Here is a 19,689-nt window from a genome sequence, read left to right on the forward strand (position 1 = left end):
CTAGGTGTAATCTTTCCTAGGTTGTTCATCTGTTGTACATTTATCAGTCATTTCCTGACAGAAGTCTACTGTGACTGTTTGGCTGCTCTGCTCTGGTGGAAGCTCTCTCTCGGGGTAAGTACCTGTGTCGGCTCCATCCAAACCCACGCCGGCCGAACAATTTTCCGAGATGTTGTTGGGCAGCCAGGGCGCTCCCAGTTGCACCGATCCTTGCTCCGAGCAGCACTGCATGCTTTCCCCGACGCACTGGGAGGTCACCAGGCTCTGCTCCACGCCAACTGGGGAGGGGCTGATGGTGGTGGCTGGCTGTAGATCCATTGGTCTGAGAACAGGGCAGTATCGGTGGAGAGCTTGGATCTGTTCCGGGCTCTGCATGTCTCTACACACTTCTTGGGAAAGACACGAGAAGTTGTCTAATAATTCTCCCATGCTTGCTTTCAGCTGGTTCCTTTCTGAGAGCAATTTCTCTTTCTCACACACCTGAAAAAGAAAGCAAGCATCTTAGGTTGAGGAAGGGCTGTCTGCACACTCTGAGCATGTAATGCAATGGTACCCAAGAAGAACACCAACACATCTGAGTCATTTTTATATAGGCAGAGGAAAAGTCACAAAGGCATCAGGTGTTTGACCACCATGAGGTCTGTGTGGACTGCCGTTTGGGAAACACCTGGAGAAAAACACTTGAGCTGGAAGAGGATAGAGTCACAAGTTATTCCCAAGAGAGTGTTAATTCCATTTATAGACTAAAGCTGCTTGATGGATGACACAAAAGAACTCCGAACGAAACATTTTGATGGAGAAAAGCCATTGCCCATTGAAACAGCAAGAAAACAGGGTTTAGTTCCTGAAGTGAAGATACGTTGCAGAAGTTCAGGTCACCCTCTAACTGCTGGGTCAGTTGGCCAGGCTGGGCATACCTGCTTTGGCCCCTGTGCCAGCTGAACCCCCATTACCACTGAGAGGTATGTTATTCAGGGGAGAGGATCCAAGCATGTGCTCTGTGGCCTGCACCATGGCTCATTTTCTTACATCCTCGTGCTTAGTGGTTTGGGTTTGACCTAATCAAGATATTTTTATGAAGACATATGTGAAAACCCTGCAGGTTGGTGGGCTTCTTAACATTCAGTACAACAAGCTCAATGTCATTTCCCCTTTGTTCTGCCCAAGCTCTGCCTCCTGTGCTCCTGTGCAAATATCCTTCCCTACCAATATCTAGCTTGGGCATTTTCAGAGTTTCACCGTGTCAGTGGGCTGCTCTAGGAGGGGGACAGGTGAGAGGCAGGACAGTACTAATGAGGAGGAAGAGCAAGAGAGTCTGGTGGGACTTATTTTTTCATGCAGGATTCAAAAACTGGGAAAAGGAGCTCAGGTTGTTCTGCATCCAACAAAGCACCAGTAAGGCCCCCAGCCCTAGCTAGTGTAGGGTGCTGTGCGATGTGCTGCGGTGGGAGTCATCTCCAGCTTAGACCTCATGTGGCCAGCAAGCCCCCCACGGGGTGAGTATTGCCCTCCCTGTGCTCAGGAGGCAGACTGGGGGGGTTAGGCACTGAGCCAGACCCAGCCTGCGGTTACACCCCAAAAAAAGTGTTGACTCAGTGCAGACTGATTGGGATGGTCCTGCTGCATCACTTTCTGTCCCAGAAAGGTGAGCATACAGCTCGAGGGAGTAGATGAGATTTTGTAGAGTACCAGAGCTATTTCCAGAGCTGAGCTGGCCCCAAAAGCAGCTCAGCTGTGTACCTCACCTAGTAACATTGCTAAACCCAAGCTGCCTTGGCATCTGAGGTGTGAAAACTCCACAACTCAGATAATCCAACTACGGGTGGTTGTTGACAGCTGATAGTATTGCCCTGGGTCCGAAGCCCGCACTGAAAGTATACAGCTGTGCGAATGAGAAAGAGAGCAGTGCGCATGAAAAGAACCAACTGCTAAAATATTGATAAATCTATCAAGAAAGCATAAAAATAATAAAAAAATAAACAGATGCTCAAGTACATCTTGAGATAATGAATTATGGAAGAGAATATGCTGTGAGTTTCCAGGGAGAAAAGGGAATTTGAGTGGGTAGATGTATGGGTGAGGGAAAGCAGGCAAAAAAAATATTACCTATCAAACTCAAAGGATACGACCATTTCACTCACTATCTGCTGTGAAACCATCTGTGTCAAGAAGATGGGTGACTTACAGGAAGTAAGTGCAGCAGGGGAAAGGGCTCTTCCATAAAAAAGACCCAGCCGAGTGAGAAACCCTTAAACCCTAGTACCATTACGTAATTCAGGAGACTGGAAATTGCTGATCACATAGTGGACAGAAGAGGAAAAAAGAATTTCCAGTGATCAGGTATTGTGTGAAGTCAATTGGAGTTTCACTGCTGGTTCTCCTAAGAGTGAAAGCAAGATCTTGAAGCAGACTACCTGCTTGGACAGCATATGTATGAGGGGAGGGCAAGAGTGCTTGAGAGGCAAAGTTGAAGTTGCATGAGTTTAAAAATTAAAATGTAGCTTTATACTCTTGCACACCTCGTGGCTTGTCTTTTTTATGAATGCCCTGTTTCAAAATGATGCACCAGATCTCATAGAATCATAGAATCATTTAGGTTGGAAAAGACCTTTAAGATCGTCAAGTCCAACCATTAACCTAGCACTGCCCAGTCCACCACTAAACCATGGCCCTAAGCACCACATCTACATCTCTTTTAAATACCTCCAGGGAGGATGACTCAAACACTTCCCTGGGCAGCCTGTTCCAATGCTTGACAACCCTTTCGGTAAAGAAATTTTTCCTAATATCCAATCTGAACCTCCCCTGGCGCAACTTGAGGCCATTTCCTCTTGTCCTATCGCTTGTTACCTGGGAGAAGGGACTGACGCCCACCTTGCTACAGACTCCTTTCAGGTAGTTACAACTGTGTGAATGATAAGGTCTTTCCTGAGCCTCCTTTTCTCCAGGATAAACAACCCCAGTTCCCTCAGCCAATTCTCATAAGACCTGTGCTCTAGACCCTTCACCAGCTTCGTTGCCCTTCTCTGGACACGCTCCAGCTCCTCAACCTCTTTTGTGTAGCAAGGGGCCCAAAACTGAACACAGTATTCGAGGTGCAGCCTCACCACTGCCAAGTACAGGGGTACAATCACTTCCCTACTCCTGCTGGCTAGTTCTCCTCCCTACACTAGTTCTGATACAGGCCAGGATGCTGTTGGTTTCTTGGCCACCTGGACACACTGCTGGCTCATATTCAGGACCCCAGGTCCTTTTCTGCTGGGCAGCTTTTCAGCAACTTCCCCAAGCTTGTAGCATTGTATGGGGTTGTTGTGACCCAAGTGCCAGACCCAGCACTTAGACTTGTTGAACCTCATATGGTTGGCCTCAGCCCATCGATCCAGACTGTCCAGATCCCTCTGTAGAGCCTTCCTACCCTCAGGCAGATCAACACTCCCACCCAGCTTGGTGTCACCTGCAAACTCACTCAGGATGCACTTGATCCTTTCATCCAGATCGTCGATAAAGATATTAAACAGAATTGGCCCCAATACTGAGCCCTGGGGAACACCACTTGTGACTGGCCACCAACTGGATTTAACTCCATTCACCACAACTTTTTGGGCCCAGACGTCCAGCCAGCTTTTTACCGAGCTTTTTACCCTGTCTGAGCCATGAGTTGCCAGTTTCTCTACGAGTATGCTGTGGGAAACGGTCTCAAAGGCTTTACTAAGGTCTAGGTAGACAACATCTACAGCCTCTGTCTCATCCACTAAGCGGGTCACTTTGTCATAGAAGAGATGAGGTTAGTCAAGCAAGACCTGCCTTTCATGAACCCGTGCTGGCTGGGCCTGATCACCTGGTTGTCCTGTACATGCCATGCGATGGCACTCAAGACGTTCTGCTCCATAACCTTCCCCAGTACCAAAGTCAGGCTGACAGGCCTGAAGTTGCCCGGATCCTCCTTCCAGCCCTTCTTGTAGATGGGTGTCACATTTACTAACTTCCAGTCAATGGGGACCTCCCTGGTTGGCCAGGATTGCTGACAAATGATGGAAAGTGGCTTGGTGAGCACCGCTGCCAGCTCCCTCAGTACCCTTCGGTGGATCCCATCTGGCTCCATAGACTTGTGTGCATCTAAGTGGTGTAGCAAATCACTAACCATTTCCCCTTGGATTATGGGGGCTTCATTCTGCTCCCCATCCCTGTCTTCCAGCGCAGGGAGCTGGGTACCCAGAGAACAACTGGTCTTACTATTAAAGACTGAGGCAAAGAAGGCATTAAGTAGCTCAGCCTTTTCCTCATCCTTTGTCACCGTGTTTCCCCCCACATCCAATAAAGGATGGAGATTCTCCTTACCCCTCCTTTTGTTGCTAATGTATTTGTAGAAACATTTTTTGTCTTTTACAGCAGCAGCCAGATTAAGTTCTAGTTAGGCTTTGGCCCTTCTCATTTTCTCCCTGCATCACCTGATGACATCCTTGTAGTGCTCCTGAGTTGCCTTCCCCTTCTTCCAAAGGTCATAAACTCTCCTTTTTTTTCCTGAGTTCCAGCCAAAGCTCTCTGTTCAGCCGGGCTGGTCTTCTTCCCCACTGGCTTGTCTTTCAGCACATGGGGACGGCCTGTTCCTGAGCCTTTAAGATTTCCTTCTTGAAGAACATCAAGCCTTCCTGGACTCCTTTGCCCTTCAGAACTTCCTCCAAAGGGACTTTGTCAACCAGTCTCCTAAAGAGGCCAAAGTCTGCCCTCCAGAAGTCCAAGGTGGCAGTACTGCTGACCCCGCTCCTTACTTGTCCAAGGATTGAAATCTCTATTACTTTGTGATCGCTATGCCCAAGATGGCCTCCAACCATCACATCACCCACAAGTCCTTCTCTGTTCGTAAATAACAGGTCCAGCGGGGCGCCTTCCCTAGTTCGCTTGCTCACTACATAAGGCTACATACTCAAGTCCAACTTGCTAAATAAAAACTTCAATATTTTCTTTTGTAGAATCCTGCACCTCAGAAGGTTTTTGATTCCTGAAATTCAGCCTGGATGAGGCCCAAAAAGTCACTCATATACCTTTCATTCATTTCCTGAGATGTGTGTATGTCCTGGGGAGAGAAGGGGACTTCAAAAATTTGATTATGTTAGACAATAACAGCAATGCCACGGGATTGCATAAAGCCAATGAACCCAAATTAATTTTCAAGTGAAGGCTACAAGTATCAAGCTGAACCCCACCTTGCTGCTAGTCCAGCCCTTAGAGTGCTGTCCCTGGTGCTCTGCTGTGGAGAACAAGACAGGTACTCCTCCCCATCATCAGCTCAGTGTAGAGGGACGGGCATGCGCAGTCAAGACTGGACCGGCTTCTCCTGACAAGCTGGACGAGGAGCCACTCTTTCACCCTGCAGAACTTCTGACTCGCCCTACATGCACTGTGGATTACACACTATTTTGTTTATCTTTGATGTTTTGTTTGTTTTGCTTCAGTGGAGCAGTACTCTGAACAATGTTTTGATTTTCATTTCTTTTTTTCCCCCCAGGGCTTTAGCAGCATAGCATCTGAAGGCTTTGCAAGCCTTGATGATTTAAGCCTCACAACCAGCTTGCGGGGTCAGTGTCACCTCCGTGTTACAGACTGGAAGCAGACAGGCACAGGCAGTAAGTAACCCAAAGTCATGCGGTTTTCTGCCATTTGTGAGGTGACCGTAACTCAGCTTCTTCCAACAGATCCCTGACTCCTTCACACTATGTTTGCTACAGCTTGTGCAGAGAATGAAGCACAGCAAAGGCTACACTAAAGGCCACTTTCAACACACACCCTGTTATGACAAGAAGTACCCCACTCCCCAGACCCACCAAGTTCAACCTACAACTGAGTATGTTTTAAATATGCACATAGACATTTAAATCAAAGATTACAAATAATCTTTAATTTTAATGGAAGCTGGGTACGTGGAGATCTCAGTAAGGAGATCTCAGCTTCAGCTCCTTTTGTTTTATCTATGTGAATTAATTAATTTATCACTCAAACCCTTGGTTATTCAAAGGCCGGGTTTAATGTTGGACTCCTAAATCTATGCTGTGTAACGCAATTAAACTGTCTGGTTGTGTGTGCTGCACACCCACACTTCTCATAACAGCTGAACTAGGAATATTACATTATTTTTGATGTCTCAGAAAGCTTTTAGGATTTTTAAACAGATGAGGAGGTGCTGACCCATTTTGAAGTTGCTGTGTTGTATTTCTCCTGCTGAGTAACAACCTGTAGGCATGTCTTCCTCTATGGCCTTTGTCTTCCTCTATGGCCCTTGCCTCAAGCCTTTTTTTCGCTGTGTAGTAGCTTGCTTTCTCAATGGGCAAGGGATGGCAGGGGAAGAGAAGCAGGGCCCTCAGATCACAGGGGCAATGTCAGAAAAGAAGGTAGTTTTTTCAGATAAGGTGCCTGTAGCTAAGATGTCTACATCTGACATAGCTCTCCAGGTGATCTTGTTTAGCAATGGAGAGGAACAGGCACTTCTGGGCTATATGTCACCTCCTCTGCTGCAGGATGAGATTTGACAGGTATCTCCTTCTCTTCACTTACTATAAAGGAAACCAGGACAACTAGCTCCAGCGCAGGTGTGTATGTTGTAGACATCTGTGTTTAGCCACCCAAAACCATCCCTGAGGTGTCCATACCATGACTGAAAGAAAGAGGAATTTCCTGAGCAGCCATTTAGCCTTGCTCCAGTTACCTCACTCCCTTAGATTAAAATGTGTCCAGTGACACCTTGGCACACAGGAGACTCATCGCCAGAGATGCTCTGGCCAGTAAGCATGGCATGCTTTACCTTCCTCTCTGCAACAGACCACTGCCAGAGACATAGTTATGGAAGGTGAGGGCAAAACAACAGCGGCTACCTGAACCCAGTGCATGGATGTGAAGGCCAGCTTCCTGCTGAGTGGGAACAGGCCTTTTCATGGAATCATAGAATCTTTGGGATGGAGGGGACCTTTAAGGCCATCTAGTCCAACCCCCCTGCAATGAGCAGGGACATCTTCAACTAGATCAGGTTGCTCAGAGCCCCATCCAACCTGACCTGGAATGTTTCCAGGGATGGGGCCTCTACCACCTCTCTGGGCAACCTGTGCCAGTGGTTCACCACCCTCAGTCTGAAAAATTTCTTCCTTAGATCTAGTCTGAAACTACCCTCTTTCAGTTTAAAGCTGTTACCCCTTGTCCTATCACAACAGGCCCTGATGAAAACTCTGTCCCCATACTTCTTATAAGCCCTCTTTAAGCACTGAAAGGCTGCGATAAAGTCTCCCTGGAGCCTTCTCTTCTGCAGGCTGAACAACCCCAACTCTCTCAGCCTGTCCTCACAGGAGAGGTGTTCCAGCCCTCTGATCATCTTTGTGTCCCTCCTCTGGACCCTCTCCAACAGGCCCATGTCTTTCCTTGTGCTGAGGGCTCCAGAGCTGGATGCAGGACTCCAGGTGGGGTCTCACCAGAGCAGAGTAGAGGGGCAGAATCATCTCCCTCGACCTGCTGGCCACGCTGCTTTGGATGCAGCCCAGGATACGGTTGGCCTTCTGGGCTGCAAGCACACATTGCCAGCTCACGTCCAGCTTTTCATCCACCAGTACCCCCAAGTCCTTTTGGGCAGGTCTGCTCTCAATCCCTTCATCCCCCAGCCTGTATTGATAGCGGGGGGTTCCCCCAACCCAGATGCAGCACCCTGCACTTGGCCTTGTTCAACCTCATGACACTCACACGGGCCCATTCTTTGAGCTTGTCCAGGTCCCTCTGGATGGCATCCTGTCCCTCAGGCATGTCAACTGCACTTAGGTACTGGGGGTAAGTTAAACTGCAAGAAGGGAGCTGTGATACAAGCTTTCCTCCTCTTTCAACTCATTCAACAACCTGCTCTTGAGATATCAAAATAAAGAGATAGCTAGGCCTCATTTCACTGGATTTTTTTGTTTTCCATATGTATTATATGCACACACCTATTAATATATTTTTGTACGTTGAATTTCCATACTAATGACTCTGCTTATTTACATACAAACTTACAAACCAACTGAACCCACTGAACTCTGGACAGGAATTGCTGTTGGTGCCCTGCAAGCTGCGGCGTGAGGCTGAGAGGGGCCGTAGCAAGAGCACAACTCACCAACTTGCGGATTTCACATTCTAGGTTCTGAATACAGTCCAGTTTCCTCTTGCGGCAGCGCTGAGCTGCAATTCGGTTCTTGCTGCGCCGGCGGACGTCGTGGATGAACTCGAGCTGCTCCGAGGTTAGCTTGTGCATCTTTATCATCATCTGGAAATCATTCCTTGGAAGATCTGTGATTTGATCAACAGGAAAAGGAAGTTTCACCTAAAATAAACAAATACAAGACAAGAGCAGAGAGTCATATTTTGCTTGCTGAATGCAAGCCAAACAACAGTGAGCGGAAGGACAATTACCTATGCTGCTGCTCCCCAAATAAACAACATACCCAGTTTTACATTGAGCAAGTTTTGAACACTCCCTTGGGGCACACTGTGGAGGTCCAGCTGGTAAGGATGAGATTCTAACTGTCCTGAAATCAGCACTATAGATGAATCACAGATAAAATTTCACCTTTCTAAAAAGCTCTAACAACAGGTCTCTTTACATTAAAAGAAGGTTCCATCCACTAAGAGACATGGCCTTTTGCAAACAGTGAAGTACCTTGCTGCTATTAATTTCACACTAGTTTCAAGGAATGGGCTACCACTGCAGCAGGAAACCTGTCTCTGCACAGCCTGCAGGACTGAAAGTTTGATTAGGTGTGTAGTTAAAAATGCAACCTGACACCTCAAGTAGATGAAAAATACCATATCGCAATTAGGAAAGGTCGCCTAATCAGCATTTCAACTGAGCAGTACACCATATATGAAGAAAGGGTCAGAGGAGTGTGATGCAACATATCCTTCCTTGCTAAAATACATGCATTTTGAATTAAACCAGTATTTGCTGACATTCTAATGTTTTTTGTAGATTGAAGAGCACCCAAGTTGCATTTCTTGGAAAAAAAAACCCAAACAGTCTAAAACCTCAGTTACTCGCAGTAAAACTGCGAGTAAAACATGAACTGCCATCCCATTTTGACCATAAACCATGCGACAGTAGCTCCAGGTTCTGACTTCAGGAATTCCAACCATCTCTCCAATCCTACCGATTATGCATTAAAGCAAACCAAAACACAAAGCTTCTGACAGCTTGGAGCAATGAACACACACTGTCTCAAAACCTGGAGAACGGCAGATGTGCTCAAAGACTTGTTAGCTTTTTTTCCCCGAGCCTATCAGCTTGCTCAAATCAAGTGAGCACCTCTCCCTAAACACCTTGCTTCACTTGTAGCTTGAGACCAATAACATGACTATAAAAAAAATTAATGTTCCTCAGTGAACTGGTGTGTTTGGTCATCAAATCAGCTGACAAATCTGAAGGAAGATGACAACTAACTCGATTGACCCACTTTCTTTTTTTGGGTCATACCCACACTGCCCAAAAGATGGCAGTAAATATTTACAATTCTGACCCCATTTGGTACAATCCAACCTCTCCAACAAGGAGACTATTCTGCATGCAGGCTATCGAAGGAGAAGCAAAGCAAAAGATATGGGTTGAAAAGGTTCCTTTGCTATTTAAAACATGGTTATCATCTTCAAATGGTGCACTTCAATTTTTGGACATAAAGGAAATAATAGCACAGATTAGAAATAAGTTATCTTCATTGGAGAGCTGAGTTTGTTTATGCAGAACAGTTTGCTGAGGACACAAACACACAGTGGTGGCCTCTGGCATTGACAGTCACGGACCCTCGCCAGGCACCTGGACCTGCCGATAACCAGCTCCTCGCCTTGTTTACGAGCTTGTGTTTTCTTGTGCTCTTCTATCATTGATCTGTGCATCTCCAAGCCCGGGCCACATGAAATTCAGTGCAAACATCTATTGCATCCTTTCACCTGGTTTCATGCCCTGAATATTGCCCCTCTGCCCGATGTGTCCAGGCACTGCTTCATAACACACTACTTGACCAGTCAATTTAAACCAGCAAGAAACACCAAACACTGCCACAATCCCCCCAAATTCCTGCTTGTACAGACAAAGGCCGACCTTATGCATGGTGATGTAGACTACCTTGTTTACAGACTAATGGCATGAAACCTGTTTGATTTCCCCTCCCTAGCCTTTGGATGGTCAACATAAACTCAGTGTCACCTGCTTTTCTCAAGCTTCAACCAGGGTCTAAAAACGAAAACAGCTTGTGCTTTCCTCTGAAAGACACCACAGTTTCACTGCAAAAACAGTTGTTTCATGTTCCCAGTTTTTCTTTATTTTCTTAACTCCAAGGCGGAAAGCGACATTAACTATATTTCTCCCTCTCTCTCCCTTTCAAAACATATTTACTTGCAAAGGAGGAGATGTGCTTGCAGCTGGAATGGCAATGAGAGGGAAGCAACTTAAATCTGTCAGGTAGCAGTCGCTGAAGGGAAATGGGAAAATAAATAGAAACTGATTCATAAAAAAAAATTCCAACGCATTGAAAATAAAACCATCTACACAGCAGGCCAGAGACTGCTATCAGTAAACCCAGCATAATCCCACTCCTGTCATAGGCAGCACTGCGCAGGATTAAAAACATGAAAGGGAGAGTGGAAGTGAGTCAGACTCATTTCCTTCACCATTCACAGCATTTATATTGCCTGTCTCCCTCTCTGTAAATAGCTGTCAACTGAAAAAAACACCCCACCAAGCCTCTGGCACGGACATAGTGACTAACTGCACCAGGGTATTGCTGCAGTGAGAGGCTAATGCTGTTCTACACTGGTGCAGGGCAAGACTCTCAGCTGGTATTTATCACAACGGAGCGGTAAGTCAATTTGCAAGAGCCGATGACTGTGCCATGGGTGCGATTCAACTGATCCACTTAGAGCCATCTGAAATGACGGGTTGGGACTAGCTAGTGTCCAGGTCCCTGCTGTTGGCATAGAGGACAGAGAGGCCTTCGGGTGGCAATGCATCCCACATGGCTTCTCCCTCCTCTTGGCTGCAGAAGGAGCGGAGATGAGACTTAGGAAAGATGCTGCATCTTACAGTATCTAAGGTAGGTCAGAGAAACATTATCTGGGGTGTCTGAAAAAGGACAGTCAATCTTTTCTAAGATGTGTACGAAAACCCCCAAAAGCATGTTTTCTCATAACCTTTCTTTTCAGTAACTATGAATTTTATACAGGAGATGACCGTGTACTTTTCTGTTCAGGCTATTTCAAATTAGAAATGTAAGAGGGATCCCTATTCCTTCCAGGAGTTACTCCAGCCACGGTTAACCTCACAGGGCTCTAAAATCTTCCCGATCAGCTCAATTACTCTTCCTCTGCATTTTTATACCAACAGCAGAAGCTCTGTTTCCACCACACAACAGAAAAACCAGCTCTTTCCACCACTGCTGCAGCCTCTATTGGCCCCGACTCTGGCTGATGCACCCCTGAGAGGACAGCCAACCCCCCCTGGTGAAAAAGAAAACTTGTTTATGATTTTGTGGCGTTTTCTCCCCCTGTATTAGCATTAGGATGCCAGTGTAAATGTCCTTGCTTTGAGTGGCTAAGTAACAGCAGCGATCTAGACAGACAGGGACAGCCATTGACTCAGCACATGAAAGGCTGATATATAACCAATTAATTCCTTCAAGCTTCACTAGTTAGTGCCAGCTTGGATCACATGCCAGTTACTGTTGTGTGGCTCACATACCGTGCCAGTTACTGCTGCTGCTGCTTGCCCCCATCTCCTTTTTGCTCGAATAAAGGAAAGAACCGAGGCCCCACATTCACTCACATTAAAATATAAATTTAAACTGTTGGGAACTTCCTTATCCCATGAGTAACTTCAGCTTTTTCACTCTTTCTTTGTATCTAAATTTCAGCATCATCTTCCTTGAGCTGTCAAATGCTAGTAAATACAATGAATTTCCCAAGTCTGGCTTAGCATCACAGTAACTAAAAGGATTCCTACATTATCCATAAGAAAAAGTGATCATGATGTATTAGGCATGGAAGGGTGGAACTCAAGGCACTAGCCTGACCTTTATAAATGGTTCAAAATCTTGGTTAGTTGCTGCAGACTTGTAAGAAATAAAACTGTTACCTTGATACCCTTAAATTGAAAGCCAGAGTTATTGAAAGCCTCGGACACTTAAAATTGCCCAGCCCTTGGAAAGCTCTCAGGACCCACCCAAGCAATCCAGCACAGGGGCTGAATCATAGCAACTTTTTTTTCATGTAGAAAGAGGTAATTTGCTTCACGTAGAAGAGCCCAACACATTAATGCTGCTTTTTTAAGTATCTTCCTCAGCATGCAAGTCTGTCTTCCACAAATGGTCAGGAAAAAATTCATCCCAGGACAGGAATTGAGGACTGCCCACCTGTGTTAGGAGCTCGATTGCCTACACACTATTTCACACACTGTTTGTGGTCCCACAGAATAGGGACCTACCTGATTTCACTTGAACAGAGGCTTCCTAAGAAGCACGAAGCCAATGGGCCACACTTTGTGTAAGAGAGAGGACAGGCAGAATGCACTCTCAGCAGTTTTCTCACCCCGCTGTCTACTTGCACAGGCAGAGCCTTCAAATCACCTCTTCTTTTCAGGTGTCAACCACACCAAGAACAGTGAGCCCAGGCAGCGAAGATCCTCCATTGTGTCAACAAACCAGGTCTTAAATGGGCTTGACACGCAGGTCCCATTGCAAAGAGCCTGTCCTATCTGCCACAACACAATTGATGGCCACGTAGTTGCCCGGGGTCAATTCCAGCCTCACCTCCAGAGGGCCACGAGAGGTGTTTGAGTCACCAAATGCTGCCTGAGAGCGCACTGCTGTGCACACAGGGCTAGCCCTATGGCTGAGGGCTTTAATCCAACAATCAGCAGATGTGGATGGAGTTATCATCCCATGATCTGGGCTTGTATTCACATCATGCACCACTGGTGCTTAAAATACTGGGCTGACCTCTTCCCGTTCACTGCTCGCACTGTCCCCAGCTTCCAGTCCTACCAATGGCATGACAATACAATACTCCTGCCCATTAACAGGCTTTTCTGTGAACAGGGATAGCACAAGAAACCCTGACAGAAGCCATGGGTGCATTTGGGAAGGGCAGATCAGGCAGTGAAATGAAGGGGAATAAAGTGCAGTATTTCTCTGAAAAATCTGCTTTTGCAGAAAAAATACAAGAACGAGAAACAGTCCTTCAAGAGGTCCAGCAAGGGCTTCAGCTCAGGGCATAACAGAATTGATTGTATGCCCTGGCTGCAATGAAATAATACAGTGTTTACAAGGACCTTACTGAAATTTCAAGCTTGTAATGGAAAACTCTCACTGTTGTTGCAATCCAGTAATTCTCTGTTACCAGCATGGATACCACTGCTGCTGAAGACAGGAGAGAAAACAAAACTGTCATGAAGTTTATCTTGCAAGACCAATGTTTGACAAGACTCCATTTAGTCAGATGTTGCCAAATACAATTCACAGTGCTCTGCTTATGTGACTGGGAGGATCCTGGTCAGGAGATCATCCACCAGAGAAGAATGTGGACAGTAATTTTCTCATTTTCAAATTTATAAACCTAGTAAGATCAGGAAAGCTGGGGTGACCACCAAATTCTGGGGAGGAACTACATACAAAAACAAGTTAACACTTTAACATGCATTTTCCTTGTTTGTCCTTCTTTCTACGTAACACTCTTCACTGAGTAGAAACATCAAGCAGTGAAGAAGACTCAGCTTACGTAACTCAGCTTACGTACAGTAAATTTCTGGTAGGGCAACTTTGGTTTACCCCCTTTTACTGGGGCTGACTTTGCTAAGCATCAGCAGACGAACAGAGAAAGGGTGGGTGCCTGTCACTTAACATAGAGGGTTTTGGACTCTCACTGAAGATTATTTGCCTACAATATCCTCAGTCCAACTGCATTAGCTCTGTCTTTGTGAAAATTTTGTTTGAAAAGTGAGTCACTAACCCAGGCGGGAAATTATTTTGAAATATAAATGAAAGACATTGAATGCAATTCTCTAGATAGTAATAGTTCTTGGAAAACTCCACCTCTTACCTCCTACCCTTATTTATTCTTTTCCTACAAAAACTCACTCATCAAATTAGACTGAGCTGAGATTTCTTTTTAACTGGTTTAGCAGTACAGTATTTTTTACAAGTTTTCTAGCAGAAAAAACCCCATAGATATTTATTGAAGAAAATGAGTATCAAGAAAAGCAGGTAGTACTTAAGTTTCTACAACTTAAGTTTCTCTACAACTACCTGAAAGGGGGTTGTGGCGACGAGGGTATTGGTCTCTTCTCCCAAGTAACTAGTGATAGGACAAGAGGAAATGGCCTCAAGTTGCGCCAGGGCAGGTTTAGATTGGATATTAGGAAAAATTTCTTCACTGAGAGAGTGGTCAGGCATTGGAACAGGCTGCCCAGGGAGGTGGTGGAGTCACCATCTCTGGAAGTGTTCAAAAAACGTGTGGATGTGGCGCTTCAGGACATGGTTTAAGGGACATGGTGGCGCTGGATTAATGGTTGGACTTGATGATCTTGAAGGTCCTTTCCAACCTAGTGATTCTGTGATTCTGTGATTCTGTTCCTAAGTAGGTTAACAGATTGACAGACGACTTCCTTCTCAACAATTCATTATTTCAGGGCTTATTGTTTTGTTGTTGCTATTTTAAGCAGGACTGTCAGAACCTGCCTCCAAGCACCAAGCGTTAAGTCTTCTCTCTAGTATTATATCTCAATAATTGATTTTTAACAACCTGTGCAGGCCTGAGGGGGTGAAAAGAGCAACACAAACTGTTAAATGTTTCTGTAAAGTCCCAGCAGATCAAGTAATGGCCACATTCCTGCAACTCCATAACATAGGGATACCCCACATTGCACTTGCTGCTTCTACCACAAAGCCTTAAGAAAGGGAAATCTCAGAAGATTCTGGGTGGCTCCCTTAAAAGGAAGGAAAACGAAAGGCAAAGATATCCTGGAGAGGATTTACCAGTGGTGTTTCAGGGATTGTCACCTCCTCTGACACTTGTACCCCTGTATGGGACAGGGAGGCTGGCCACAGAGCAGGGTCACCTTCACCCACACAGCACTCACGCCGAGCCCTAGCACCAAACAACTCAGGCATGTGCTCCTCAACAGCACCTGTCTGCAGGAAAGCAGAGTGCCCGAAAAAAGCAGAATGAAGAAACCTTTCACCTACTTCTCACACAATCAATACACAGGCAAATGATGTTTGATGACATTAATTCTGTCACTGACAGCACTCTGGGACCCAAATCAAGACCAACAAGGTCCAAATTCCAGGGGAACTGAGCAACCTCATGAGATAACTGAGGGTCAGAGTCTATCAGGCTTATTCCCATCAGGCTGTCCCACCCAAACGAAAGCCCACCCACAGCAGAAGAGCCTGCGTGGCCGCTCTTCTGCGGCGGGTGGGCGACATGCGCCCATCATGTGGCCTGCATGTCGCCCCCAGCTATCTTATCAGGTGCTTTTTGATGAGAAGCCCGGCAAACATTGTGTGGTCTGATATGACAGGGGTAAGGGACCCGTCTGGGAAGTCATCAGGACAGCAAGGGCAAACTGACAATTTTGGGAATGGAGAAAAATTCCCATGCAGCTTAAGGGGAGGCGAAGGACAGAAAGCAGTCCATTTCAGACAGCTGTGAGTCTCTCCTGCTGTTTTAATGGCAGCCAAACTGCTAAAAGTATGTAGAGTGACTTATGCAAGAACTTCCCGCTGCCATTAGGTATTTTCTACTGCCTGGTTTAACATATCCTTCACTGAGGTTTCCACAGCAGCAGATCTTGCACGATTGCAGGATACATGCCCCAAGTCACTGTATAAATACGTTGTTTAATGAGGCTGCAGTGTCCTTTCTTGTATTGGTAACAACCTTTAAAAATTCATTTTTCAGACAAAATCTGTACCGAAGCACTGGTGCGATCTGTTTACCCTTTGCTTGCTCAGGATAGCACAGTGCAACCTCATGGAGTGTTAATTTCCTCACCACGTTTTTAATGACTAGCAGTCCTAATCAAAATGCCCTGGGGGGAAAAAAAAAATTGAAGAAAAAAAAAAAAGCCTTATCAGCAGTCCCAGGGAGAAAACTTGCTCAGCATAGTGCAAAAAACCTTCCCAGGAGGAAACCAGCAGCAAAGGCAGGAGGGGAGCAAGCACTTCGTAGCTCTGCCCCAGAGCCAGACACGTCTGCCTGCCAGTGGCACACCGCGATGGTCTCCCGTACCGCACCTGCTTGTTCCTCTGGTGAATGTCCCTCCTCTCATCCCTGCTCTCCCGCACACATTCACACACTTTTTTCGGGAAATCACCAACAATCCCCTATACCCTTCCCATTTGACTCTTCTGCTGCAGTATCTCCACACAATTAGCCAATTATGACAGCTAATTAGTCATCAAACCCCAAAAGGCTAACGTCTCTCCCACTTCACTGCCTCACGCTGTGCACTAGCCGTTGCTGAGCAAGCAGCACACGTGGGTGGTGATCCAATGCTCCCCTTGGTCCCGCTCCCTCCTCCCTTCTGCCCCTCATGAAGGCAGGGCTTCACCGAATAACCTTGGTATGGCCAAGCAGAGTGGTTCTGCTGTAGGGCTTCCCAAATGAGGTCCCATGCACAGTACCCCAGGCAGCCTTCCCAGGAGACTCCTCTCCATTTGTCCACAGCTCAGGACATGGGGACAAACAAGAACCACCCTCTCAAAATCACAGGTACAGCATGACAGGGCTTAGGACACCAGAGGCTCCCCAGCTCTTCCCTAGAGCGAAGCAGAAAACCACTCAACTAAAGGAATCGTTCATGTTTGTCTGGAAGGTATCTTCCAGAGCCTGGGATGTAGCTGGAATAAAGATTGAGGGATAACAGAAAGTTCACTCTTTTCATCCCTAGCCCACAATAAGCCCACTTGGTTCTCTCCTGGGTGCTCACAGCATGTGAACCCCCAGAACTTGCACTCACTGCTCCCCAGGCTAAAGCACGAGCTCTCAGTGAAGTGCTTCAGTGTTACTGGAGGAGCCAGCCATGTGATTTCACCCAGATGCTCTCCAGTTCATGCAGCTTCCTAATGAAACTCCATGAAGACATCCAGCCTTTTTTCAGTTTCTGGGGTCCACAATGCATGTCCATGATTTAAGAGTTCCCTCAAACTAGTGACTTTACACAGGCAGTTTATTCAATCACAGTCAGCCAGTTATCACTGCAGCATCTCCAGGTGGGCCATCTCTAGTTTTAAAGCAGGCCCTCCTTCCCCTCCCTCTCTCATAGGAAGGCTTCATGGAAATCTGTCCCTCTGCTGTTCTAACAGCCCTGGAAATTGAAGGATAACTTCGCTTTGAAAACATTTATGCAACGGCTACTAAAGCTTGCCATTAAAGGGGGGTCATGGGCAGGAAACACTCTCTCAATTGTCTCTTAACAGAGCCAAAACCCATTACCTGCAAGTGTCACACACACACACACAGGGAAGATGACTTGAACACCATCTCGCAGCCAAGGGCAGCCAGCTATGCCGCTGTTCGAGTCATTTCACACCTCCTTCTCCTCTCACTCTGCCTGCCTCCTTTACTCGGGCTGCTAGCAATATGCAGCAGGGGCTCTTGGTGCGGGCTGCCTGACCCGCGGTGCCAGCAAAGGCATGGCTTGAGGTTGCTCAAACATACCGGCAGCAATAACAAGCAGAGCTGGAACTACCTCGGCAAACTAAGGATGAGGAACGGTGTTTTGCGCTGCGGGCGAGGGAGGGAGGAGGCCAGGATGCTGCTAGCACACTCCTAAGCACTCCAATGCGCTCTCACCATTCAGCGGTTTGCTATTGCCCCATACCCAAATTCTGCTAGGCGCCAAACATCTCGGAGGTCAAGCAGACCTATTTACGTGAAGTCAACCCCATGCACTCAGCTGACAAGGGAATAAATAGAAGCTACTCTTTGCCTCTATAAACAAAGAAAGGGCTGGGGAAATGCAAAGTCATTAGCGAGAATCAAAGAGCGATTGATTTGGTCGTAACGACGGCGATATAGGTACTTATCTTAAATCCCTACCTCATGCCCTCTGTCTTGCACAGGACATGATTCACTGTCTGCTTCTGAGAATGACCCAGACTCATCGCTGGAGTTTGTTCCATAGGATGGCTCACATTTAATCTGGGCTCGGACCGGGTTGTACAATCCATCGCCCACCACTCCGGGCTCCTGGTGCTCGGGCGCCAGGAATCGGGGGCCTTGGGAGCAAGGGGAAGAGGAGAGCTCGCAAAGACGCAGACTGCAGGGAGAGCCGCCGCTGCCGTCCTCTGCATACGAGTAGGAAGAGCATGAGCTGGAGGTCCTGGTTCTGGTTTCCAAAGGAGGAGAGCGAGGGCAAACTTTAATTGGCACCGGACAGCTGGTGTTTGGCCGCATCCTTCCCGGCAAGTGATCAGCTGTCAGTCCGCTGTGCGAATAGGTCTGAGAGCTGGGGAGAGACTGGCTACCGCCAGCCCACAGACCCTTTGGCACAGTCTCAGTGAGGTCTTTGTCCAAGCTGCTCACACCAGAATATGAATGCACCGAAGTGTTTACTTGGTCACAAGCGTTTGAAGAGAATATAACACTCCTCCTGTCCAGTTCCCCTTCTTGCTTACAGAGAGTTTCAAAGCCGGGCCCCCTGAGTGGCGATCCCACTGTGAAGTTGGAAGCATCCTTCTGTATGGCATGGGACTGTCCATAGTTCCCTGTGAAAGGGACGTAATCAGTTTTGTGGTCACCCTGAGTTGTCCCTTTTTCAAAAGGGCATGCTGGACTCCTGCCAAAGTGCTGTTGGGAAGTGCTGGGGAAGCCAACCAAATCTATGCTTTTTGTTCTGTTGAAGAAAGACCGCAAGCAAGAAGGAGAGGACCCACTTTTTGGCCTGTCAACGCAAGTGGGGCTTGGCTGTTTCCTGTCCATTTCAACATCCCCTTCTTTATCCCTGATGTCAGGTTCATCTCCAGACAGGCAAAGTGTAATGCTTTCTTCATCATTCTCTTCATTCTGAGGCTCGCTTTTTATCTGCCCCATAGCAAGTCCTGATTTGAGGCCATTTCCAGAGCTCTCTTCGCTGAATGTGCTTGCAAAACCTGAGGTACTGATGTGTGATGTGTTGTAGACATTCTTGGTACAAGCAAGCTGGTATTTCTTGTATCTGGGGTACCGTGTTACTGCATCTTTGTCCAAATTGTCCTTGCTGTCTCTCAGCATGTCAGAGTCCGGCAGCATCCCTTCACCTTTGTCTGCTCCAGCAACTGTTGTTTCAAAATTGAAGGGCTCTTGGTGCATCCTCTCTCTTGGGCAAGATATTTTTGACGTCTCTGATTCCATCGTCTCCTCCTCATCTCCATCCGAGTTCTCCTCATCGTGCATGCGCTGACAGGTGGTATCTTTTTTGCACAGGAACAGGCCATCTTCGTTGTTCAGCAGTTGCGTCTGAAGGAAGCTGAAGCAGGAGTCCTCCAGATTGTGCATGCGCAGGAATTCAGCGCAGTGGATGACCTCCTGGATGTTTTCTCTGCTGAGTAACAGCTTAGCAGTGTAGGCAAACTGTAACAATGGACCAAATCCCCTGACAGTGACCTGCAAAAAAAGAGAGGGAAATTGCCAGTGTTACCATCAGCTCTTGCTACCACC

At 46.9% G+C, this 19,689-nt stretch overlaps 1 protein-coding gene across 1 annotated transcript in view; it reads right to left on the reverse strand.

Moving 5' to 3' along the window:
* Positions 1–19,689, reverse strand: part of BACH2 (BTB domain and CNC homolog 2) — a gene marked incomplete at both ends in the record, with an annotated part of 47,445 nt that continues 27,756 nt past the window's right edge. The window contains 3 exons of the mRNA XM_081997838.1: positions 1–480; positions 8,123–8,329; positions 18,091–19,635. Of these exons, the coding sequence (XP_081853964.1) occupies positions 1–480; positions 8,123–8,329; positions 18,091–19,635 (2,232 nt within the window). The remainder of the gene's footprint in view (positions 481–8,122; positions 8,330–18,090; positions 19,636–19,689) is intronic.

Source organism: Phaethon aethereus (genome assembly GCF_964289735.1).
Source record: "Phaethon aethereus genome assembly, chromosome: 3".
Classification (NCBI taxonomy): domain Eukaryota; kingdom Metazoa; phylum Chordata; class Aves; order Phaethontiformes; family Phaethontidae; genus Phaethon; species Phaethon aethereus.